Raw genomic sequence first — 25,671 nt, forward strand, 5'->3', positions numbered from 1 at the left:
TTCCTAATAGATAATGGCCATTTATGAACTCATTTGCCTGCTGAAACATTATCATCAAGGTCTCATAAATTAAAAATAACTGATAAAGGCTTAGGGAGTAGAAAGATATGCTGTCTGTGTATCTTCCTATTCCTTAAGCCTTATCTTTATTTTCCCCATATTTTATTTTCCCTATAATATTGCTCCCTAGAATATGCTGATTTTGTTTTTTAAAAAATCGTAAAGTCATTGGGATGACTTGAGAGATGACAGATGGTGTTATCCCCAGTAAAGGAAGGTAGGTGGTAAAACAGGAGAGTCACCAATGTCAGGCAAAACATGAGAGTCATCACACCAAGAAGACACTAAACAAGTAACATTTATTTCAAAACTTAAAATTGACTCCATATTAATAAATATGTTCAACACTGAATGTAGAAAAACTACTGTGTATGCTCTAATACAGTTTACTGAAGAATCAGAGAAAAGGTAATATTTCACCTCTTGGCCACTGAGAAATAATCTGGGGGTAGGAATAGCCTCAAGGATATTGTGTAAAATTGGGGGAGGGAAAGAGAGGAGTTGATAAAAGCAGGAAAAATTTTCTACCCTCCTTTCCTCACCAGGGCCTTAAGATTAAAAATCTGAAGTTGGAAAATACACTTCTCACACATACCTGATCTCCTTCCCAATTTTGGTTTAGAATCACTAGTTGGCGAACAGGGTCAAAAATTGGAAACAGATACCCAATTTGAATTTAGGTCAGATCCCTCTGGTTGATGATGGGTCCATGAGTCCCCTCGCAGGCCAAACAGGAGATGCGACAGCTTGTGCTTAAAGCACATGCTTTAAGGCACAACCACAATATCCTTAACTTGAGAACTAAAGGCATGGCACAATGTGACGGTCACCTCCATGCGCTGTCTAGCTGTAAATCCTTTCAGGGCTGTCTCTGTGTAAACTCATCATCCAATCAGCTGGCCTGTGATCCAGCCCCTCCACCCTCTGGAGCTGGGGGGGACACTTCAGCTGGCAGCTGTCCAGCCCTCTCACCCATGAAGAGACCACATAGAGAAAACCCCTCTGGCCACGTTTTTCTGTAAACACTCAAATGAAACAGAATCTTGCAGATATGGAGTTCCTGCTCCTAATGAGAAAAAAATAGTAGAGAAACACTCTGGAAAGGGACAAAGATAGCTCCTTGTCAAATCAGTCTCCAGTGGGAGTGGAACACGCCTGCTCTGGGCAGCTTTGGGGCATAGAGAGGATTTTCTGCTGCTCCTGGCTTCCTCGGGTCTTTTTCTCAGAAAACATAACTTTCCAGGGTGTAGTCACAAGCCTTCAAGCTAAAAGCCACCACTGCAGTGCTGGTTCTCAGGAAGTTTCTGGGTAGGGCAAGGAAGAAGAGGGTTCTCCTTGACGCTGATACACAATCTTGTGGCCAAGAGCAAGGGAGGGCAGCAAAAGGGAACAAAAGAGGTTTGTACCTAGTGCTCTTAGTACAGAAGGGCAATGGTTTTAAAGGGAAGAGTTGTTTCAGGTTCTGAAGGCCAAGACTTGGTCACAGAGGGACTCCAGCTGCATTGCCATGGGTATTGAAATCGCAGGGCTTTAGAAGCTAGGGAGGACCTCGGGGTTCTCCAAGTTCAACTCCTTCATTTTCCAGAGGAGGAACCCGAGGCCCGGAGAGGGTAAGCAGAGTCCCCAGGCCACAGAGCTTGTCATATCTGCCTGGGGGACATGGAGAGTGGCAGAGAGACTTCAGGGAGCGATGTGGTTGGTGTAGGCAAACTTCAAGCTGGTTAATTATATTCAGGACCCCCAAGGATGACAATGTCCCACCCCTGGGCCCTTTCTCATTGATCTGTCACAGAAGTGGCATGGTTCTGGACCAAGCTTATCCATGTGGTTCCCTCGGGAGGGGGGTGCAGAGCTGCAGGCGTGTCCTCACTTCCCCGTCCGGGAGGCCACCTGGATGGCTTTGATCCACTCGGTACGCTCCTTGGGGGTGGCTGCTTGCACGAAATAGTGAACTTCATCAGCCGTGATGATCTCAAAGAGGTTCTCTTCTTCACCCTTCTTGCCTGGAGAGAGAGAAAATGAGTGACAGTGCCCACGGGCACCAGAAAGGCCACCTAGCTCACCCTCCTTCTGCAAGCAATGAAATCTTCATTTTTCAAGTGTTCTAAGAAAATTAAATATGTGATTTTCAAACTTACTATCATTGTATGATCAGACATATTCATTGTATGATTATATATATATATAGTGCTTCTATAGACAGCTATATAGTATGATTCTGTGTGTGTGTGTGTGTGTGTGTGTTTAAGAAGTAAGTAAAACACTTTCTTTTAAACTATAAAAGGAACATTTTCTTTCATAGTTCATAAGCAAACTAAATTTCTCACTTTTGCACACAGTGTTTGAGTAACCTGTAATAATGTCCAGTGAATACATTTCCTCCACTCACAATATAAACCAAGAGCTGACCTCAATATATTTTAAAAAAAAATCAAAAACAAAACAAAACAAAAAACAAACAGATGCACTACCAGTACGACCAGTATAGCCTGAACTGGTTTTTATCAAGGGCTAGGTGAGAGTCCTGCTGACAGATCGGAAGGCCTCAAACTGGCCAATACTGTGACAAGACTTAAAACACATCCATCTCAGATGAAAAAGCAGCACGCTCCCCACCCCAACACTAGGATGCCTCTACAGGGAGAGGGCAGTGAGCAGACCCAGGAATAGTAAACATCTAGGCTTTTGCAGCAGCAGTGTTTTCCTGTCAGCCTCTACAACCTCATAAACCCAAAATGACAAGGAGACAGCAGCGGCTGGAGGTCTGAACCGCATCTTCCCGCTGACACCACTCGTCCCTACAGCTGAGAAGACCCGGTCATTTCATCACCAAATCACGGACTTGTGATCAGGACCCAGGGGTCATCTGGTGCGGCTCCATCATTCTCGGAGGAGGTGGGCCAGACGTTTCCGGAGCCCAGATTAGCTGTGCCACTCATCCAAAGTTGTGCCACTCACTAGCTAGCCTAGACCTGACTATAACCCAAGAGCACTTCCTGCTCCCCACACCGCCTCACGGTACAAATGCGCCTTTTGTTGTGGGAGATTTTCTGGTCTGTAAAAGGTCCCCTTTAAGGAATGTCATGGCTCGGTCACAGGCATCAGGAGGGAACAAGTCTCTCCACCTAAGCTGGTTCTGAGATGATGTATTTTTTTCTTTATTCAAGGCATCCACAAAAACACTCCAAGTCCCCAAAGCCCAGGGACGCAGGGCAGCAGTCGGGAGAGAAGAGCTTTGGGTCTCTCTAAAGTTTTCAGACAGTAAATTCACTCATGCCTGAGTGAAGGAGTGAGGGAGCGACTGCTGTTTGCTCAGGGTGCCCAGGCGTGGGCAGGGAGCCTGGGTGGACACACCTCCCTCCCACAAAAATTCATTCTTACCATCTGGGTTGCTCTCCACTGAGGTCACCACACAGCCTCTCAAGCGAATTGCTCCCAAGGGATCTTCCCCCTAAAGGAGAGAAGAGTCCTTCATTATGTTTCCAAAGTAAAAGATATAGGTACACTTTATCCTATTGGTGCAAAAGCCACACAGATTCACTGTGGTATAGATTAGAGCAGAAAGAGATTAAAGGGAACCCCTTCTGGGTCCCCCACCGCCCACTTCACACAGCGGGGAGGCGGGGGGAGCTGGATGAGGAGACACAAGTCAATCTGAGCTTCACACCCAGAGGAAAGCAGGAGGCAGGGGAGGTGGTGAGGCTGAATCATCAGGTCCCACGACAGAAGGGCCAGAGGATTCCAGACCCCTTCGGCCCCAGGCAACGGACATAGTCCTATAACCTTCACTGGAGGGAATCAGAGGGGCCTGCAGTGCTAGCAATAGCTGAGCGCCCAACCCAGACAGACACGGCTCATGCTGTTGAGGAGAAAGCCCTCTTCTGAATAATCAACAGCCCAATGGCAGGAATCAAACAGTGCTCTTACTGAAGCAGGTCTAGAAGAGGAATTATCACTTTTTTTGCATATTAAACCAAGAGTACAGTGTTGGGTTGGTTGAGTTCCTCTGAAAATATCAGATTGGTACAAACAAACAAACAAAAATGTTTAGCTGACCAAATAAATGACCATATAGTGATATTTTCTTCCATCCCTGAGATTCTGTTGGCCTCAAAGCCTAAGATCTCAGATCTTTGCAATAAGAAGGGGTAGGAAAAGGTAGAAGAGGGTGAGGAAAAACAGTTGAGAGGGTGAAGAGGAAAGGGGCTTCCAAGGAGCAGAAAGGGACCTGGGAAGCCCAGTGAAGAGAAGCAGCGGAGGCTTCTATGGGATGGGTTATGGGATGGGTTTATCGAGTACAGCTTCTCACCCCAGCAGGGTCATAGTAGTGCAGGTACGCAGGGTCTTCTCTCAGAATGAACTTCCTCACCTTCCAGTTCTTCCGCCTATGCCCCTGTATCCGGGATCAACACAGAAAAAGAAAGGATGAGTTCCTCGCATCACTCGGTACGCACAGTACCTACATAAGTCTTGTTGAACTGAAAAAAGAAAAAAAATAAAGTTGAACTCCTAACTCCAAGAGAAACCAGGCCACAACCCAGGCCTTTGTCAGAGAGATAGCACTAGAGTCAGTGAATAATTTGGATGTTATTAAATTATGGATTAAATGATTTCTAAGATTATCTTACAGCTTTAGCATTATGTAAGACGAGACTATGTACAACGTACTGTGTTAGGTAACGTGGGGGCTATCAAGAGATTTCAGACATGGCCCTGAACTTCAAAGAGTTTATAACCTATGTGGAAATATAAAATAGCAAATGTCCAAATCAAATAATTTATATAGATAATGAGTTTAAAAGGATTTTTTTAGAAATGTATTGTTTATTATTTGGAACCAATTTGGGTTTTTTTAATTTTTATGGAAATACAGTTGATATACAATCTTGTGTTAGTTTCAAGTGTACAGCCACGTGATTCAGTTATACACATACACATATATATATTCTTTTTTAGATTCTTTTCCATTATAGTTTATTACTAGATATTGAGTATAGTTCCCTGTGCTATACAGTAGGTCCTGGTTTTAAAGGATTTAAATGAAAGATGTAATTGTGAGTTTGGGATGTCAAAGAGAGCCTCATAAAAACGTACACTTATCCATGTGGGACACACAGGAGTTAGATGGGTGAGAAAGAGGTGAGGGGAAGACCACCGACAACAAAAAAGCCGCGTTGGGAATGTCCAAGGCATATTCAGACCTTGCTGAGTAAGACCAATCAGGCTAGAAGGCAGAGCTCATAAGGAAGAGCAGAAGCAAGTTCAGAAAAGTGTAAGGAGACTTAGTAACAGTAAAACAGGGGTTGTTGTCATTGATGGCTTTTGAGTTGGAAGCAAAAAGATTACAGCGACAGTTTAGGAAGATTAATACGGTGCAACATACAGGATGGACCAGCTGGCTAAGTTAAAGATAAGCCAGGGGAATGATAATAAGGTAAAAAGAAGATCATTAAGAAAGGATTGCAACAATCTGGCATAAAATTATTAGGGACCAACAGCAGGTAGCTGCAATGGAAATTGTAAGCAATAGCGGCGTGACAGACATGACGAAGGTAAGGCTCGGCCCCTCCCTATGGGATGAAACATTGACCTTGTCTAGATTGTGGGTTTTGAGGCAGGATTTGTGTCTGTTTGTCTTTGTTCCTCCCATGCCCAGCACTGGGCCTGGCACATGGGAGCCACTTCATATCTGTTTGCAATTGCCTTGAATTACCCAGTTATTTCAATTAGCTGATAGTAGTTGTTTAAAATGTTACGTTAAACCTGATTCTATGATTTCCCACGGTAAATTCAAATGACTTAACTCCAGAAGCTAAAAAAATTAGATTAGAAAAGACATAGTTTCTATCTTGCCAATACAAAGAATATTACATGTTATTTCTGAAGCACCACATATTAAGAGGCACATATACGAATTTTCCAAAAGTTTTCACTGTGCTTGTATAGAAAGCAATGAAACATTTGTGATTTTAGCAAACAGTGCCTCCTTCATAGTGCCAGGTCAGAGGAGTTTAAAGAGAGCTTTCCAGAATGGGTCTACGTTATTTGGCAGGGCATTTGGTCAAGGAGCTCATCTCCAAAGAACCTTTTACTTGCCTGAAGAATGGAGCATGGGAGAACAGAGAACAATTTCTATCTGCAATATCACATGCAGAATGGCTTCGGTAAAGCATCAACTTCTAAATTTCTTGTTGTGAGTTCCTGCTCTTTGCCTTTGCTGATGCTGCCCATAGGTTGAGGGCACTAAGGTTTCTGCCGCTCACCATTTCCCCCAGATCTACAGATACACACGTCACGGTCTCTTACACAATCGTTGGGGGAATATCAAGTACTCACGAGTCAGTGGAAGAGGAGGACACAGGAGGATGTGAAATCACCCAACCTTGGCCAGCCACCTTATTGTCTTTAAGCCCTACTGGCATCACAGTGTGATGCACTGAAGAGTTATCTTTCATTGAATGAGTATTTCCTGCAGCATTTTAAGGAATGCTTGCATGCCTGGGGTTTCCAAGAATTGTTGCTGTTCTGTCAACGTCATCTACACGCTATGCATTTTATATAAGGGACTTGAGTATTCACAGATTTTGGTATCCGGGGTGAATCCTGGAACCAATTCCCCGTGGATATTGAGGAACGGCTGCACTTATAATCAATGTAATTCACACTACAAATCTTTTTTGCCTATTACAGACCAAGAGGGATGCTGAACCCTGCAGCCGATACAAGAAAAACATATAGGGAGTTCCCTAACGGTCCACTGGTTAGGAGTCAGCACTTTCAGTGCCGAGGCCCAGGTTCAGTCTCTGGTCGGGGAACTAAGATCCAGCAAGCCACATGGTGTGGCCCAAAAATTTAATTAGTTAATTAATTAAATGTTAAAAAAAAAAGGAAAACATGTAATACACTGTCCCTCCTCATCAAAGTATCTACACATAGTTGAGGAACTAGATAGTTTATCCACTGTTGTAACAGAATGAATTACATAAAAAGAGATTATATTGAATATAATCCAATATTTTTCATCCTCAAACTTGCTACGTCCCTCAAGTAGAATTATTCCCTCTGGGAGGAGAGAAGGGGGGACTATAGGGGGCGGGGGGGGAGGGCACTGACCTCCAGCTGGATGCAGCTACTTCCCACCTGCAAAGTGTGGAACACAGGTGTCCTTTTTTGAGATAAACCTTCTACGCAGGTAACCCTGGCTAACACCCAACAGTAGACACAGGGTGGCTTAGTTTTGAGGTACTTAAAGAGAAGATTTTCAAAAATTTCTCAGGTGATTCTGCTCTGAACCAGGGTTATAAACCACTGAGATAAGAGATTGGAAAAATGAATGGGAGCTGTCGATTTAAGTGGAAGAGGTTTTTCTTCCCTCTCCCTCCCCCAAAAATTAGAGGGGAGAATATCGAAAAATAACACAATTCCTGAATGCACAAAGATTTATGCTTCCTTCATGTTAGAAGGAGGCTTTATGACTATTTAAATAGTGGTATTTTGGTAATAGGATAAATTAACTTTTAAGAAAGAAGATAAATTAACTTTTAAGAAAAAGGCTAGCTCTGTGGTTCTTAACATTGGTCACACATCAGAATCCCTCGGGGACCTGTAACATCCAGAGACTCTGATTTAATTGGTCTGGGGTGCAATTTTAACAGATCCCTGGAGGATTAAAATGTGCAAAAACTGGGCTATCAAAGGCTAACCTGTACCTATCAAAGGCCACATAAAGGAAGGCAAAGGAAAACAGGGAAGTAAACCTACTTCTAGTCCCATTGCCTTCAACACACACTCGCACCCATCACACTCAGCGGACTTTTGACCGTCCAGCATCTCCCCTGGGCCCTTTGCCCAGACCTGCCTCTAGTGCAGACCGGATTCCATCTACCCCTTTCCAACCTTCATGTTTAGTTTTCTCAGGGCCCCGCTCAAAATTGGGCTTGTCAGATCAACTAACTCAAGAAAAGTCATTCATGGCTGATAACAATATAGAGTTATAGGAGACATCGACAAAATACGAAAATAATGAAATTCCCTTGCCTGCTTTAACAGCCACCTTTCGCACCTGTAATCAAAGAGCCAGGAACATCGGAACGTCTGTCAGAACCAATGAGGAAGTAGGCGTTGGGCAAACTCTGCCTACGGACAACTGCCAGAGCCTTCCCCGCATAAGGCTGGCCCTGCTCCTACGCTCCTCCTCTAGTCAGTGGGCACCCTGTCATAACAGTTATTAGAATAGTCTGGAATTCCTTCTGAAGTGTGGCTGTATTATTTCTTAGGACCCTGTTCTCGCAAAACCTGATGTGAAGCTAAGTTTTCCACATGAATGCCCCACTTCCCCCAGTGAAACTCAAAATCCCTATCTATACTTAATCTCAACCAGTCCAAAGTTCTTTTTAAATATAAATATAAGTTCAACCTTGGTGCTTTCCTCTTCACATGGAAGTTCAGGTTCCTATTATAAGTCAAATCTCTCAGTCCCCTGAGACCTGTAGACAATGCACGGAATCTCCTTGCAGCAACCTGATTCTATCTGTTATGTACTGAGCAGTGCCTTTCAGACAGCTCACAGCATAGCCACAAGGGCAAGACCTTGGCCTTATCAAGCAGCTTTAGCTTCCATGACAACATATGCTAGCATCAGTTGTTTCACCCTGAATATTCGCATGTTTTCCTGTTACTTCTTCTCTGCCAGGTGCTGCGCATGGCTTCCTCACTCAGCCCCAGCCCCTGTGTTCTCTTACCCCTTGGCAACCCGTGTCTTGGTGCCTAGTAACTAACCAGAGCTCTTCAGCTCACCCCCGCCCCTACCTTCCAGACTCACAGTGGCCAGTACCTGTGGACAGCTGGTGATGATCGAGTCTATGCTCTCTGACCGGATTTGACCTTTGTCTGCTGTTGCTCCTGCAGAGCTGGCGTGGATGTGGTCTCACCATGACCTACCCACAGTTTGGAATGGTACTTCCTTGCTCTCAATGGTTTATGATGTTCCTCTGGGTATATCAGAGGAACATCTTAAACCCCTCTCTGGATATGGCCTGTTCTTATTTCCTGGTTACTTTGCAGAGAAGAGGGATAGGCCAAGGGAAGTACTTTCACTATAAAACATCCCTGTCTTTTGGATGGCATGTCTTAACCAACTGATATCCTCCAGCTAATGTAAAGGTCCACATTTTCCTGAAACATTGATAGAATAACTTCCCTATTTTATTTTTTATTTATTTATTTATTCATTCATTTATTTATTTATATTTTTAATTTTATTTATCGTGGCATGTGGAATCTTAGTTCCCTGACCAAGGATCAAACCTGCACCCCCTGCAGTGGAAGTGCAGAGTCTTAACCACTGGACTGCCAGGGAAGTACTGAATTTCCTTATTTTAAGGTGCTTCTGCCCTGCCTGCCTCGGTCCTCCTGACCTAATGCCACTTTGATCATCTCCTTAATCTTTGATCATCTACTTACTATCTTTCACTAGGTGGGTTTCATTTTCTAGTTGGCTATTGACCACACAAACAAAATACCATTTGGTAATTCAGAATACAAAGGACCTGATAAGGGAGAAAGGCTAGGAGGGAATAGTAGCAACCACTCACCTGCTTCAGTAAACATCCCTGCTTGATAATGACCCCTCTGAATTCTTCCTTCAGAATCACATCCTCATCACTGGAATTCTCTTCGCAGAAGAACCCACTGTCTGGCTATTGGGGAACCAAAGAGTAAATTTGTTTTCCCAGTCTTAGGCACATTGCTACTTACACCATCTCCAGCCCTGCCCCCCCCCCCACCCCGCCACCCGCCGGCGCCCCACACACAGCCACTCCTTCCTCCTGCGGTTCACATCCCAATCTGAACCTTAAAGATCATTCTTGGTGAGCTCGTTTCCCCTCCCTGCTTTTCTTGTTTCTAGATGCTTATTTCTTGTTGCTAGATGCTCTCTTATCACCATTCAAGTGTAATATTGTCAACATCCTTTCATTTTCTTGGGTTCCCCAAGCTATATTGGAAATCTAGCTCAGCACATCTCTTTTTTTAAAGCCTTCCTTCTCTTGGGACCTCATGGCCACATCCCTGAAAACACAGTTGGCTAGTTTATAAGACACTATGCAAACAACACAGTCTCCACCATGCCCTCTGTCACTCAGCTCTTCCACTTTGAGAACACCAAGAGCACGTGTCCAGCCACATCCTGTGAGGTCAGGAGGGAACTAGGCTTTGCTCAGCTGTAAGAGAGCAACGAATCACACAGAGGGAGAGGAGCCACCATGCTGGGTATTTTTAGAGTCCCGCATTAAAATGGCTATAAACAACCACATCGAAATTCTGAAGAAAAAAAAAAATTCTGACAGGGGAACTTCCCCAAAGTGAAATGAAACTGCCTCTGGGACATTCACTTCATTTTTATAAGCAGCTTCCTTACTTTTGTGCTCTGGCCCCAAACAGAAACAAAATTGCCAAAATCCCCCTAGAAATCCACTGTTGCCAGATTTCTCCTGTGACCTAAGATTAAGTCCATATTGTATAATACAGTGTTTCCCAATCTGTGGTAAGCGTGCCACCAGAGGTACCCACGATGACGGGGGAAGGAACATGGATGAACACGTTTTGTACTGAGTCACGTATTTTAATGTATGTTTGGAAATATACAACTGGCACCACATCATAATTTTCACACCTCCCTCTAGAAAGGAATCTCCCCGAGGGCCATAATTTTTGCCAGGTATTTTTCTTTCCACTACTGTGTCTCCTTTGTCTAGGTGGGTGCCTGGCACGTACGAGGGCCTAAGAAGTTCTTATAAAAGAATTCTTGCTTAGAATAAGAATAGATATAGCAAATTTTTAAAAGTAAATAAAGAAAACTATTTGAGTAAACAATATGTTCCTTTGAACAACCTCACTGGATGTGACAGGCATGGTGGAGGCGGACAGCTGCCAAGTCAGGGACATGGACCAGTGCTGCAGGGCTGGGCTCTTTCTTTCACATATGCAGATATGAAGTGAAATCAACCTAGAACCCACCCTGGAGCAGCCCCCACGCCAGGAGGAGTCGATGGGGAGCTCCCTCACTCACAAAGTAGTAGAAAGCGTCGGGGTTGTCAAGGAAAGGGTTTTCAGCAGTTCCATCCACCGCGGTCTTGGAGAGCTCTCCAGCAGGCTGCAGGTACCCTTCGTTGAGCAAGGAGGAGGCAATCACGAGGCCTTCCTGGCGATTCCGAACAGATTTATTGGAAACCAGCCAGTCAATGACACAGTTACCTGGATGGGACCATCAGAAGGAACATTAACTCTCTTTACCAGAGAACAAGCCACTGACAGTTGCCCCTGGAGAGCTCCAGATGACCCAAGTATCAGATTCATCTCATCTTTCCTGTTACTCCAAGAGGGAAAAATGAAATCAGTGAGACAGATACCTGGAAACAAAAGGAACCATGTAAAGGGTTTTAAAAAACATCCACATGCTTCTTAAGGAGCAATGCATGCATAAAGAAATAGCTTTTACTAACCCACTCATTTATTCCGTTAATGACCTAGAACGTCTACTAGGAGCTAAGTTCTGTGATGGGTCTAGGAGAGGCTCCCTCGGGGAATGTAAAAGGGAGATCTGGGTGATGAGTAAGTGTTGCAACACGTGCTTTGCTGTGGGTCAGTACAGTGGAGCTACTGGGTCAAACCTGCAGGAAGAAGTGGAGCGGTGGGTGGGGGAAGGGGTACTGTGTGTGCACCAGCAGGAAAAGTTTCACAGAGGAAACAACACTGAGTGGATACTTGCCAAACATCTACTCGGGCAGGGGCCGAGAGGAACCAGCAGGGGCTGAGGGAGCAGCACTGTGAACAGACTCACACAGGCACGAAGCAGCCCCCTGGGGAGTGGAGGGGAGGAGCTGCTGGAAAGAAGACAAAAGAAGACAAGAGCGAGGAAGGTCCAGTGCGAGCAGGGAGAGCTTTGATGGCGTATGAGGAAATTTGGCAGTGAGGAACTATTGCAAGTTTTTAAGCAGAGAAACCACATGATAGTATGTGTATGTCCTAAATTAGAATTTGATGACAACCCTTGCACTGGATGTCACACCTCTGCAGGGTCTAGCAGGGACCTTGAGAAGTCATTCAATCAGCTTTCTGACTCAAGAGAGGATTGCGGGGAGAATAAAATGAAATTGAGCCATCAACTGATTGTTAGCAGGCTACAATGAAGCTTTGTATTAAAAATATACCAACTGTAGAGCACAGGGAACTATACTTAATATTTGTAATAACCTATAAGGGAAAAGAATCTGAAACAGAACATATATATATATATAACTGAATCACTGTGCTGTACACCTGAAACTAACACAATATTGTAAATCAACTATACTTCAATAAAAATAAGTAAATAAATAAAACAAATTTCTTTCAAACATTCTATATATATATAACATATATATAAATATTCTGTACAAATGTAATCAACCAGGGAGCCAACATAACAAGTCCCAGGTCTCAAAGTGTATGCCATCCTTGAAACAAGAGTGAAAGGAGCTGATTAGTGCACTTTCCATGAAGTTCATATACAAAAGGCTCTGCCCACTTTTCTTTCTCTAGAAGGATAAACTAATTAATACTGCCTTTTTGCCTTTAATTCTTGCAGTGACCGTATAAAAAGGTAAGGCAGTAATTATAGACCTCTTTTAAGAATGAGAAGATTAAGACTCAGAGGGTTTAAGTGACCTCAGGCCTGAGTTACACCTGCAATGGGCCTTCTCCTAAGTGTTCTAATCCTAGGTTCCATATGTGTTCAGCTAGACAAGCTGACGCTTGAAAGATAAGTTCAATCTAGTCTCCCCATCACCTGACATACAAGGTCCTCCAACACATGTCAGCAGTGCCTGAGTCCCAGTCTCTGTCACAGACTCGTGTCTCTGCTGAGACCACCTGAGTCCCACACGAAGGCTCAAGCCACCTGAATTTCTAGAACTGACTCTGACCTTCAGTGGAAAGAACTTAAGAAGTTCAAGCCCAGTACTCTGGGACTCAGTAACACATTTCATGGGAAATAAGTCTGATCTGGACCTTGTGCCCAGATCTATATCAGAACCTCCTGGCTTCCTTTTCCAGAGGCTCTGTCTTAGTGACCTCAGTCCTACTTGAGTTAGGGCCCTGCATTATTCTTGGTATCTTGATTCCAAATCGCAGCCCTGACTTTTCTGATGCTAATGGGCCACTGCCTTGACTCTCTGAGGCTGAATTCCCCTAGGATACTACCCTGTTGCCCCAGATCACACCCTTTATCCTCCACCTTCCTGACCTTGACCTCTGCCATTTTTGTGAATTATCTGCTGATTGGACAGTCCCTCAGATTCTACATCTGTTGTCTCTTCTCAGCATTTTCCTCTCTTGACCTCTCCTGTCACCATGTCAGCCATGTCTGACATCTGACAACCTAGTCCCAAACTGTACTTCTCATTTTTTTCCCCTAAGGAACCATCAGTCCTACCAGGCTGGTCATTTTCTTTTGCTGATGAATATTCTGGAAATCTCAGCCTCATAACTTTGTGCTCACCATCCTCTGCTCAGCCTAACCATCCCCATCAGAATTCCTTCCCACAAGTACTTAATGAAATTCTACCCATCTTTCAGGGTAGAATTTAGACACCACCTTCTATTCATCCCCACTACCCCCAAGTTCTTTCTCTTTTCTGAACTCACAGAATTGATTGTTTGTGCAGACATGTGACCTCTTAATCATAATTGCACTGAGAGCTTACACCATATAGTATTTAGCATGTGTTCTAAATGCTTTACGGTTACAGCAAGCCTTAATGTAGGTGCACTACAATTATCCCTATTTAATATACAAAGAAAGTAAAGCACAGAGAGGCCAAGTTGTTGGCCTAAGGTTTTATAGCTAGTAAGTTGAAGAGCCAGAATCTGAACGAAGGAAGTCTGGCTCCAAAGAACATGTTTTTAACTACTACACCACCTACCGAAACTCAGAACACATAATGCCAGACCCTGTGCAGCCTCAGACATCCCAAATATTGTCCCGTAAATCTTACATTGGGTATCTTGATTCCTGTTTATCATCTGATTCAACTCTGTGTCTATTTCAACATCCTGCCGTTTATCGAAAAGAAAAATATGACCCTTTGATTGATGTAGCTGGAACTTCTCAGATTTTATCTTGAACGACAAAGTTTTGTTTTACCCTTCTTTCTCTTCCCATGCTGGAGAAGTTCAATGATCATGTCCACCAGTCTGCGTTCCCTGACCCCATCTCCCCACCATGCTCCACATCCCCCATCCACACATGAGGCTGAGCGAGGCCTCCATACTGCCTGCCCCAGAAGCCCCAGGTCAGACTCACAAGGCCTTTTACCTGTGAAGCAGTGATTGAAAATCTTCTTGTCCTTCTCTAGGTTCAGTTCTTTTACTCCTTTTTCAGTGTCTTTCATGGACAAATACAAGGCACTGCACAGGTGAAAACACACGGATGAGCGGGAGCATCTCAGAATAGCCAGTCCCCTCTGAGAGTCACTGCCTTGGAGCAGCTAGTTGTGAGTACGAGTTTCCCCCTCCCCAGGGAACCCTGAGCCTAATCCCTCCACGAGATCATAGGTAGATCGTTAGAGGGCAGAGTTCACACTTGCATAACTCTGTGGCCTGCACAACATTTAGCAAAATGTACTGGGAAGCTATTTCATGTCTCTTAAATTCATTAAACTCCGCTGATTTAACTCTTAGTGTCTGAGATGGAGAGTTGCCCCCAGTTAGGTGCCAAAGATTAAAGCTTCTCAGACCTCGGGCCTCACGTCTCAGTTCTTTGTGTCCTTCAAGAGACCATCTGGTAGAGACATTTGCCTCCAAGAAAGTGAATGTCTTGACTAAGCTTATCCCTTATCCTAAAAATTATAAGAGATAAAGCAAGACAGTGAGACATTCTCACTTTTGTCCTTGAAGCAATAAACTAAAGATACCTTTATCAGAGAAATTTCAGGCAACAAAACTCAAGGCCACTTTCATGTATCTTGTGGCCCTACGTAGCACAAGAATCATTCCCATTTAGCTCTGACAGCTGTGGCTAGAAATGTGGTCACTTGATCACCCCACCCAGCAGCTATAGCTAGACTAGATAACTCTTCTTTGGTCTAAAGAACATGTTTTTAACTACCAAAAAGCTTTCTTGGTGAGAGAAAGTGCCCATTCTCTCTAAGCTCAATGCATAAATTTCATCAAACTCCTGTGACCTGCCAAGTCCTGCACGCAGAGGGTGTGCAGAGGGCTTTTCTCAGTCCCCTCCTAAGGACCCCCCCCCCCCCACTTTGTAAACAGAATCCTGGTTGGATGCTTTAAGTAGCCAATATGGAATTCTTCCAGGCAGGGCTCCTGTTGTAGGATATGCTCCACGTAAAAGCAAAAACGAGCAAAAAAGTAAAAAGACTCCTAGAGAAAGAGGGTCACATGATATAAACCTTTAGGCAACAACTATCACCTGTGGTGTGAGGCCAGTCAACATCACAGGTCATTAAACTAGGTCAGGGTACAAATGGCTTCTGGCTAGGAGAGGTGTTCACCCTTGTAGAATGCATGAACTTGAACTTGAAACCTTACCTACTTGGACACACAGCACCTGCCTTTTCCTACCTACTATAGATCCTGAAGCTTTATTTTAAGAATAACTTATTATGGCTACTTCATAAATGCAACGATGCATTTCTCTCGCTCTCTCTCTTTCTCTCTCTCTCTCTTGCTTTCTCTATCTCTCTATCTCCCTGTCTCTCTCTCTCTGCTGAGGTTACCCAAAATGAGGGAATTTAAATTTCACTGCCTCCTCTCCTCAGCCGCAAGGTCTTGGAGAAGCCATGATCACTCCTTCAGACCCAGGTAAACATCTTAGTACACCAAGTGCCAGTACTAAGAACCTGGAAGGGGGGATAGAGCCTTCAGAGGTGACCAAAGCAGGCTTTGGAGCAGGATCTGTTGTGAGATTTCCTCAAGGGGTGGGGCGGGACGGGGGAAGAGTGGAGAGAAGCAAACATAGAAAATCACCCTAAGTCAATGGTTTCTGGCAGTCGGATGGACCTCCTGGTGGATTTCCTCGCAAACTTCTGGCCTCCTTCAATGCATTTAATGGCCTTTTTGATGTCCCGAACCCAGCCATCTCTCTCCTCCAGAAAGGCTGCCTGGAAGAAGTGGTCCTGCTGCTTGGTTGTAGTGATCTTAAACACAAACTGAAATCAAAACACATCCCATTAGGAATGACTCCTTTCAAGGGGGTGAGATCTCTTATGAAGCACAGCAGTTGAGCCAACCGTGTTCTGGAAGTGATTGGCCAAGAAAGACCCAAATGCCCAGGGTGGAGTGTGGGTGATGGGAAGAGGGACTGGCCCAGGAAGCTCCATTCGCATTGTAGGCTATGAATGAGCTGAAAGGTCAGCTCCTGACAAGCTGTTCATTGTGGTTAATGACATCAACTCACCATCCTTTTGCCAAAGTCCTGGCAAGGGCTAGTCAGAGTGCTTCCTTTCAGGGGAATCATTCCTTTGGGGCTGTTGTCACTTTTCTTCTTATAGAATTCAATTCCATCTTCTAACAGTACAACCCACATGGGTTTCCAGGTGTTGAACATACTCCCCTGTAATGACAACAGAAAGAGCTGGGTAACTCAGAGCACGGCCTTGTGTACAGGCATGGCTAAGAGGTATGAAAATCACCTCTTATGGTCTCTAATGCCAGCCTGATGCTGTCATGTCAATGTGGCCTTTAGGAAAATCCTTACTTAAAAAGTTTTCAGTTTGGGTTAATGCCAACTGCCCCTTTATCAATAGATAACCATTCTGACTACATCAAGGAAGTCTCTCTTTTTTATCTATATGTTGGGAGGGCTTTGGAAAACGAAGAGAACAGGGTTCTTTGCCTCTCATCTTTGAATCCATGATGTCATCCTGTCATGACTACCACAAAATGGAATTATCATCCAGTTCCCAGAAGATCCTGCTGCTTAGCTGAAAATACCAAGAGCCTCTATATAAAGGTCCAGTTGCCCAAAAGGAAGACTATTTATGCAAAGAAGATAAATACTTGTGGGACTATCATTTCGCTTGTCCAAGTGTTTCCTCTGTTTTAGTTACTGGGGAAAAAAAAGTTTTAAAATGAATACACACTATCTCTTTTCAGTGCATGCAGAATAATTATTCATGCTGACACTGAATTATTTCCCTTTTCTAAAAAATGGGCAACACTATGCCACTATGCCACTACGTCAACACATGAAATAATTTCAATCAAATGTCTTTCTGTGTTACATCTCTCAGAGAGAAACTCAGAATATAAAGAGTTCCTGCAAATCAATAAGAAACAAATACAAATAATCTATTTTTAATAGGCAAAAAGCAAAGAGGAATTTCATTAAAGAGGATATCCAAAAAGACTGTGAAAAGGTATTCAATATCATTATCCATCAGGGAAACTCAGATTAAAACCACAATGACATACCTCTGCACACCCACAGAGCATCTAAAATTTCGAAATTTGAGAGGAGTGAGACTTGGCAAGGATGGTAACTGGAACTCCCATACATGGCTGGCAGGAGTGCAAAATAGTATATCCAATTTGGAAAACGGTGAAGAACGTTCTAATTCTTATAAGATATATTTTGACGTGTTTAGGCATGAGGGAGCATGATGTCTAAAACTTATTCTCAAATATCTCAGAGTAAAAACGTGTGTATATTTATATAGAAATACAGAGATAGGGAGAGATAAGGCAAATGCAGCCATGTGTTAACAACTGATAAATCTAAGGAAGAGTATATAGGTAGTGATACTATTTTCTCCACTTCTCTGTGGGTTTTTCAATTTTTCAAAATAATTGGGAAAAATTAATAAGTAAATGAACAACACATGATACTACTACATACTAAAATTTGGGACGTATTTTTAAGAAAATATATAGACAAATCTAAAAGTGTTAAATAACTGAAAATAATAAATTATCTATTCACAGAGCTAGGAATAAGAAGTTGGACCAGATGACTACCTTCCAAGCCTCAAATTTTATATTCTACTTCAGACCTATCAAAGATTTAAAACTGCCAGAGTCACTCAGGGCTTTTGACCTTGGAACTGGGATAAAATTAGGAGAGGTCAGCCAGCACTGCATTCCTTCTGTAGACAATTAAAATAAAACTACTCTGCAGCCAACTGTTCCAGATGAGTTTGTGCTTTCCTCATTCAAATGTAGCCTCGGGGCCTGACAGCTTACTGGGAAGAGGATGTGTCACTTGGGATTCAGGGGCATTATGCCCGTTGAGGAGGCTGGTACTCGGTAAAACAAGAGAAATCGGACAGCGGATAAAGTGGGGACTTCCCTCCAGGCTTGGGAGTGCTTAGTTAGGTTAGGATGATGGAATTCTGGGTCATCTCTCTCCTCTGCACCTGCCAGCTTCTCCCTGGAGCAATCTGACAGCACCTCCCCTCCACGACCCCTATATTTACCCTTCTTTGTCCTTAACCCTCTTGGCGCTTACCCAAGAGCAAACCCAGAAGTGTGATCACAGATTGCGCATGCTAGAAAGGCATTTAGGATCATCTACCAACACCCTCATCATACACGTTAGAAAGTCGAGGCCAGTTTAAGTGACTGGGCCTAGTACACCTGAGCAGTTAACGTGGCACTGAGATTAGAATCCAGGTCTCCTGACTCCCAATTTTATGCTCTTTCCACTTATTCTTAGATGCCATCTTCATTTTGGTTCTCACATCAATTTGAGTCATTCTGGAATCTAAATGAATTTTTAGGCCATTTAGCCAGCTATGTATGTAAAACCTCACATATGTGTGCGTTTGTGCATATAAAATCATAAAACACATCTAAATCATAAATCACATCATAATATGATCATATATGATAGATATGTTTTATGGTACTATAAATATATAAGGTTTATATATATAAGTAAATATATATGTGGCGTATGTCAGCTTTCTTCCATTATAGGCCAAAACCTATACAATTACATGTCAGAGTGGGCAGATGTTGAGTCAAATTTAAAGTTTTCAAGTGAGTCACTGTACATCATCATAGAAATGGTTAGTTTAGTGCATGAGTCTGACATTGCATGATACCAAAAGAAGAAATCTTAAAGGTCAAGATATTTGACCATATAAAAAAATTGAATTTCTGTACGGTTAAAAAAAAAAAAACAAATGAACAAACAACACCCAAAAAAGCCCTGAACAACTGAAAAGCAAATACAAATGGGTGGATATTTATAGTATGTTATCATATAATTAAAAGTTAATATCCTTAATATATTTTTCCTCAATATATTTTTAACCGTTCAGAATCAATAAGAAATATACAAACCTTCTCAATTTTTTTAAATGAACAAAAAATAGAAACAGGCAATTCTCAAAAGAAGAAATGTTTAGGTCCAATAAATGTAAAAATGTATTGCCTCAAAAACATTTAAACAAATGCAAATTAAACAAAATATAGTCTTATTCTTTAATACGCTTTTTAAAAGATTTATAAAATGTATTGGTGAAGATCTGGGGAAATGGGTATGTGGTAGAAAAAAAAAGGAGCTCTATGAGTCAGCAGTTTCATGTGGGCCGTCAAAAAAACTAAAGTCATTTGTAGGCTATATAAATAGAATCACAGGAAAGTAATGTTCTAACTTTAAATGGAACATAACCAGTAGGTGACCATGCAGCTGGGTGCCCCAGGTTCAAATCCCAGCTCTGCCACATTCCAGCAATGTGACCTTGAGGAAGTTTTTAAACCTCATTTTCTACATCTGACAAATGGGGATAATGCTACTACCTATTTCTTAGCATGACTGGGAGAGTAAATAAAATAATCCATGTAATTTGCTTAGGGCAATATCCAGAACATAACGAGCAGCCAATAAATACAACCCAGTCCCTGTAAGTCTGTACTTACAGGTGCACCTGGAGAATGAACTTGAGCTCAGGAAACCTCAAAGCTACAGATAAAGTAAAACCTGTTCAAAAGAGAGTGACAGGATGGCATCTCTCTTGGGGAAATTGTTGGAACTGGTAGGTTTTTAGCCCAAAAAGGGACAGGCAGACTAGATAAGGACTGTCTTCAAAGGTGTGAAATATTGGATTGTTTTGAAGTCCCAGTAGGTAAAAGTTTCAGAAAAAAACAGTTTGCTGCATAACTTAAGGGAGAAAGTTAAATTAGTAAGTTCTCTGGCACAAGAGGTCTTCTAGATGCTTATGAATGGTTTAATAAAAGAAACAAGGCCACAGATGAGAAGTTCAATTAAATACTTATCAAAATACGTCACATTCCTTTCAATCCTCAGATTCTACACATCTATTCCAAAAACCCGTTATTCCTATTATGCCTTTAGTCTTCTAATTCCAGATGCCCTTGCCCTCACCTGAACCCTTGGGCCTCATCTACGAGCAAAAACAAAACAAAACAAAAAAACAACCCCCCCCAAAAAAAACTCTCAAAAACATATTTAACATGAATATCTAAAAATGACACCATTAGAAATTTTCTTTAACTTACTATAATATGAACCCCTGATTTTTTGGTTTCTCTACCAATAATGATAAATAAAGCAGCTCCCATGCTTCAGACACTGGCCTGAGTGTTAGGGTATAAAAATGAACAAGATGCCACCTTTGCTCTCAAAACGTTCACAGGCTAAGAGGGAAGAGAGTAACCTTGACCTGCAACTCCAGCTCAGTGTGATGAACGCACAAACTGAGACAGGCCTTCCTGCGCGTGTGTAGCTTCACAGAAAGAAACCATGATTCATTGCTGAGGGTGGGGACAGCTTGATTTTGGTGTCAAGCCATGACCAAACACCTCCCTCCAAGTGAAGACACCTCTTTTCACTTCTCCTTTTCCTCAACTTTTCTTTTCCTGTGTTGACATAACTAGAATTCAAAGGAAAACTATATGACAGTCAAAACTATATATTGAACTAAAGCAGAACTGTGAGTTAGTATCATCTATTTTCCCATCTTCGTGGGACATGGTATTTTAAGTTGGTGTTGCATTCAGTGAAGTCCTTATTTCTGCTACATCATGAATTGCATCATCTAATTGTCCAATCTGATTCATGACATCACTTGTATAACATCCCAGATCAATGGTCATTTTGTGCCTGTTTAATTACTTTGAAGGCAAGGAAACTAATCAGTTCAGTAGCATTTTTTTACATAACTCTTCCAGTTTGGACAATTTCTCAATAAAAACATATTAGGTTAGCAATAAATAAAAAAATGACACAAAGTGTTTAAGAGAATGATTTCTGGAGTCTTAGGGATTTGGTTTCACATTTCAAACTTGCCTCCTCCAGGCTGTGTGGCCTTAGGCAAGTTACTTCATTTTTCCAAACCTTAGTCTCCTCACTTGTAAAATGAAAATAATATAGTACCAATTTCCCACTATTATAAAGATTAAATAAGATAATGCACTTAGAGGGCTGAACACTATGGCCTAGCTTGTAATAGGTGCTCAAAAAATGGTAACCATATGGGCAGATAAGATGACACAGTTTTGTAGGCAATACTGTGAAGTCATTCTGGCCTAAGATTCTCCTGGGCACCACCCATCACAACAACAGTGCTTTGGAAAAGAAAATCATTGCAATCCAAGCCCATGAGGGCCATGTACATCACGGTTAGGCACGACTCTCTGTGACACTGGGACCACACTGCTGGGTTCCAGTCCAGCTCTGCCACTTAATAGCTCTGCGACCTCAGGCAAGCCCCTTTGCCTCTTTGACCTTACTTTCCTCCTCTGTAAAGTAAGGGTAATAGTGGTACCCACTATATAAATATATATATATGTGTGTGTGTGTGTGTGTGTGTGTATATACACACACACACATATGCACACACAAATATACGCTATTATACTTACTTTAATACATTAATGCATTAAATTATATATATATGTAAATTGCATGAATGCATTAAATGCTTAGATCTGCCCCTGCCGCAGGGTAAGTGCTACACATGTTGGCTACTCTGATGTGATGAATTAATGGTGCAAATCCAGGGGGATTATTTCATGGTGACCGGAAGACAAGGTGGCCATTCAAAGGAATTGCCGGGCCGAGACCCCTGAGTCTGCTCTCTGTTTCACCCCAGGCTTTCCTCCTTCTATCAACACATCAGCTTTTTGCAGCTCTTTTCTTTCCTGCCCAAGCCCCTTGTCCTTCTCTTTCTCACAAACCCAACTCCTGTGCTTTCCCTCAGCCGCATAGGCCACCTAAATTCCTAATACATGCCTTGGGTCAGTCCTTGCCACTCAACATGCTGGCTGGATTGGTTGTCATAGAAACGACAGTTGGCTCCCTAACCCTCTGGGAATGAGGTTGCTTTGGGACGTGAGTTGGTGGAGTCTAGGTTATTGGTTGCATGTAACCTGCTCCTCTCTCTTTTTTTAAGCTATGATTATAAACACATCCATATCAGAAGTATGTTGTCAAGGACCTCCAAAATATGTTTATGTTTATTGGCTGGAAGTAACCCCCTAATCAGAGAAAAGAGAGGTTGAGGTCACTACACACATTCTCGCCCACAGCACAGTTTGTCCGTGCCCCACTCTGGCTCTGCAAAAGCCATCTCACCTCCTTTTTGCTGGCTTGGGAAGCCTGTTTTTCAGAAGGCTGGCTGGAATCCACGAGATGGTGGGCTTTGCCTGGGTTTGAATCCCAGGTTGTCCTCTTACCAACTGTTGGACTGTGGGCAAGCCACTGATTCTCTCTGAGCCTGTTTTCTCATCTGTAAGATGGGGATAAGGGTACTATCGCATAAGGTGGATAGGATTAAATGAGATGGAGTTCGTACAGTGGCTAGCTGCTACATGACAGGCTTGAAGTGCTCCTTTTTCTTTTTTTTTTTAAGTCAAAGTGCCAAGACTTTGAGGCAAGGAAATCTGGGTCTTCTTTAGAATGAAAAAGCCGCAAAATGACAGAATCGTGTATTTTCCCTCCTGCTCTTAACCATCATCTCTGTTTAAAGATCTTAAGAGGGAGGCAAAGAAGGAAACCTGAATTGTGAAAGGACACTATCTTGCACAGAAGAAAAGCATAAACGTTTTATAGTCGATACCATTGACTACTGACCCCAAGATTTCTGACTTGACAAAATCCTTGTACTAGCATATTCTAATGTTATATTTTTTCCACCCAAAACAACTTTATAGCCAATAAAATTATTTCAAAAAAACAAGAATAGGGAAAAATATATTCCTTATTACCACCCAGGTACCTTAACCTGCATAAGAAAAAAAAGGTGAATAGAGGGAGACGTATAGTATTGCCTGCCGTGCTTTAACATCAGATAGTCAAGGCATCTCACAGCCTTGTCAGAGGAAGATCTTCCTGCTCCTTTCTTCACTATTAACTTGGCAACCAACCCAGGACATATGCTCGATAGTATCTAGGCGAGGACTCCCTATCGACTGAAGTGTATAGCAATACTGATGCTAGGAATCATTGTCACTTAGGTACCATCTACAGTGGGCTAGATTCCTGACATATACTTTTAAACCCTTGTGCATGAGGTATCTGAAAGAAAAAAATATACAATGTCTCAAGAAACTCAGTACTTTAATACCTTACTGGGAAATTCTGACTTCAGTTCTGTAGCTGACAAAGGGAATATCTCTGGAGGAAACGTGTCTTTAAAGTAACAAATTACAGAATCCTAATACAAAGAAACAAATTACAGAATCCTAATACATTATAATGACGAGTGTTCAAAATGTCCCAAAGAAAAATGCAAAAAAATTATGGAAGCTGTAAATTGTAGACATGAAAATTAGAGGGAGATATAACCTGGAAAAATCACTATAAAATTTTGCTATTTTTTTTCTAGGTACATCTTCCAGGATGACTTTTACAGGCCATGATCTGAGAGAATTACTCCCACTGATTTTCAAAAATTTGTTTAATTTAATTCCATATGCTTGACAACCTTGACTCTTTCATCCTCATGTTCCCGTGGGGCAGAATCATTTATTAGCGATTTGGTCTTTCAATCCTTTGTAATTTATAGAGTTGAAAATATAAGTATACAATATAACAGCAATTTTCATTACAAGATGCTTACATTGTTTTTTAAGAACGAACAAAACAACCTTTGCAGAAAATATTTCCATTCACCTACTCTTCTCAGGATACTAGCTTTAGCAATCAGGAAAGAAATGTCAACATTAATTATTATTGGCTATCAAAGAGAGTATCAGCACCTATAGCAAAAAATCTACATACACCTCTGTGTCTATATATGTGTGTCTTTTCCAAAGGATGTTTCAAAATATGGCTAGCTAGAGAGAATACCAGCTGAGGGCTCATTTATTCTCTGGCATCTACTTGTAACTCTCATGACCATAGACACATTACAGAACCTAACTTAGATTGAATTTACTCTATGAAAATCCCGGTGTCCTGGACAGAGCTCAGTGCCAGGAGTCAGGGAGTGGGTTTCTGGTCCCAACTCTGTCACAGCCATGTGATTTTGAGCAATCACCTAGCTTCTTGGTCTCAGTTCACTCTTGTGGAAATGAAGGAATGAGGTCAGACAGTCTAAGCCCCCTTCCAGATTTAAATCAAAACAGAATCAGACAGCAATGTGAGCGGTTTAACCCCCGCTTATCAGAACATTTCAGGCTAAAACGTTAAACCATGAATGGCCTAAAACAGAGTCCCATCATGTGCTCATTCAGTTAAAAACTGGGCCTCTAAAGGAAGATACTGAGTTCAGTTCACTCCTAACACCCTGAGCTCAGTGGGTCAGGCTAAGTTACGTGTTCACATATGTGTTGCCCACAGGATGGGAGTATTGCAGTGACATGGCGTACGCCCACCATCAGGAGAGAAACCAGCAGTGTTAATGCAATTCGATTTCCTGATGGCACATCAGTGAAAGCAAGCATTTTTGAATAAACTTGTGTCTCCATTTTCTAATCTTTAAAATGGTGCATCTACCTACCACCTTAACAGCATGTTCTACAAATTCACTAAGAACTGTGAATGAAGAAATATCAATCCAATAAAGAAAAGATAAATAAGCTACCATTACTGTATATTATATCAGCTCATCTTTAAGCATTTTATTCTTCCTTTGCAAAAAAAAAAAAAAAGAGGGGAAGAGAATTTAAGTTAAAAAATGGATAGTTCCTCCTAGTAACCTCTATAGCAGAAGAGTTTGATCTTCTAGCATAACGCACATGCGTGATTCTTGAAGAGGATGCTTTAAATCATGAAGGATTTTCAGACCTTCCATGTTGTCTGGAATTCTCAGTCCCATAAAATCAAGCTGTGCTTACACCTGAGCTGGATTTGTTCATTTTTAAGAACCAGAAAGCAGTGGAACACATACTGGCTTCTCCCCACCACTCCAACCTTCTACAGGCTGCGATGCTCTCCTATCTCAGTCCAATAGGTTCAGCAGGTAGAAAGCACAAAGCTGGACTCCAATCCTCCCGCACCCTATCTCCAGGGGCACTCTCGCAGGTGGCACTTTACTTACCCTCTTCACAAGGTAGCCCTCCCTGATCCGCTTTGGTTCCATGTTGGATGGATAAACAGGCGGCCAAGTCCCCTCTCAGAGAAGTTGTCACAGGAGCTCACCCTCC

General features: G+C 42.3%; 1 protein-coding gene across 1 annotated transcript; it reads right to left on the reverse strand.

Annotated features, from left to right (window-relative positions):
- Nucleotides 1-440: 440 nt before the first annotated feature.
- PLEK (pleckstrin) lies at nt 441-25,671 on the reverse strand. Its single transcript, XM_057742334.1, has 9 exons — nt 25,566-25,671; nt 16,514-16,669; nt 16,084-16,265; nt 14,414-14,505; nt 11,129-11,313; nt 9,654-9,758; nt 4,370-4,453; nt 3,442-3,511; nt 441-2,063 (listed from the first exon to the last, which is right to left on the reverse strand). The coding sequence occupies exons 1-9, from the start codon at nt 25,605-25,607 to the stop codon at nt 1,927-1,929; spliced, it is 1,053 nt and encodes a 350-aa protein (XP_057598317.1). The 5' UTR covers nt 25,608-25,671; the 3' UTR covers nt 441-1,926.

This window comes from Hippopotamus amphibius, chromosome 7 (genome assembly GCF_030028045.1).
Source record: "Hippopotamus amphibius kiboko isolate mHipAmp2 chromosome 7, mHipAmp2.hap2, whole genome shotgun sequence".
Lineage (NCBI taxonomy): Eukaryota > Metazoa > Chordata > Mammalia > Artiodactyla > Hippopotamidae > Hippopotamus > Hippopotamus amphibius.

Bases quoted from the DNA above. Each gene is read 5' to 3' on its own strand.
- PLEK (XM_057742334.1), bottom strand. From the start codon at position 25,607: ATGGAACCAAAGCGGATCAGGGAGGGCTACCTTGTGAAGAGG. The intron at 3,512-4,369 runs GTGAGAAGCTGT...TCTCTCCTTTAG, and splicing joins ACTACTATGACCCTGCTGGG to GGGGAAGATCCCTTGGGAGC. The intron at 2,064-3,441 runs GTAAGAATGAAT...CTCTCTCTCCAG, and splicing joins AGTGGAGAGCAACCCAGATG to GCAAGAAGGGTGAAGAAGAG.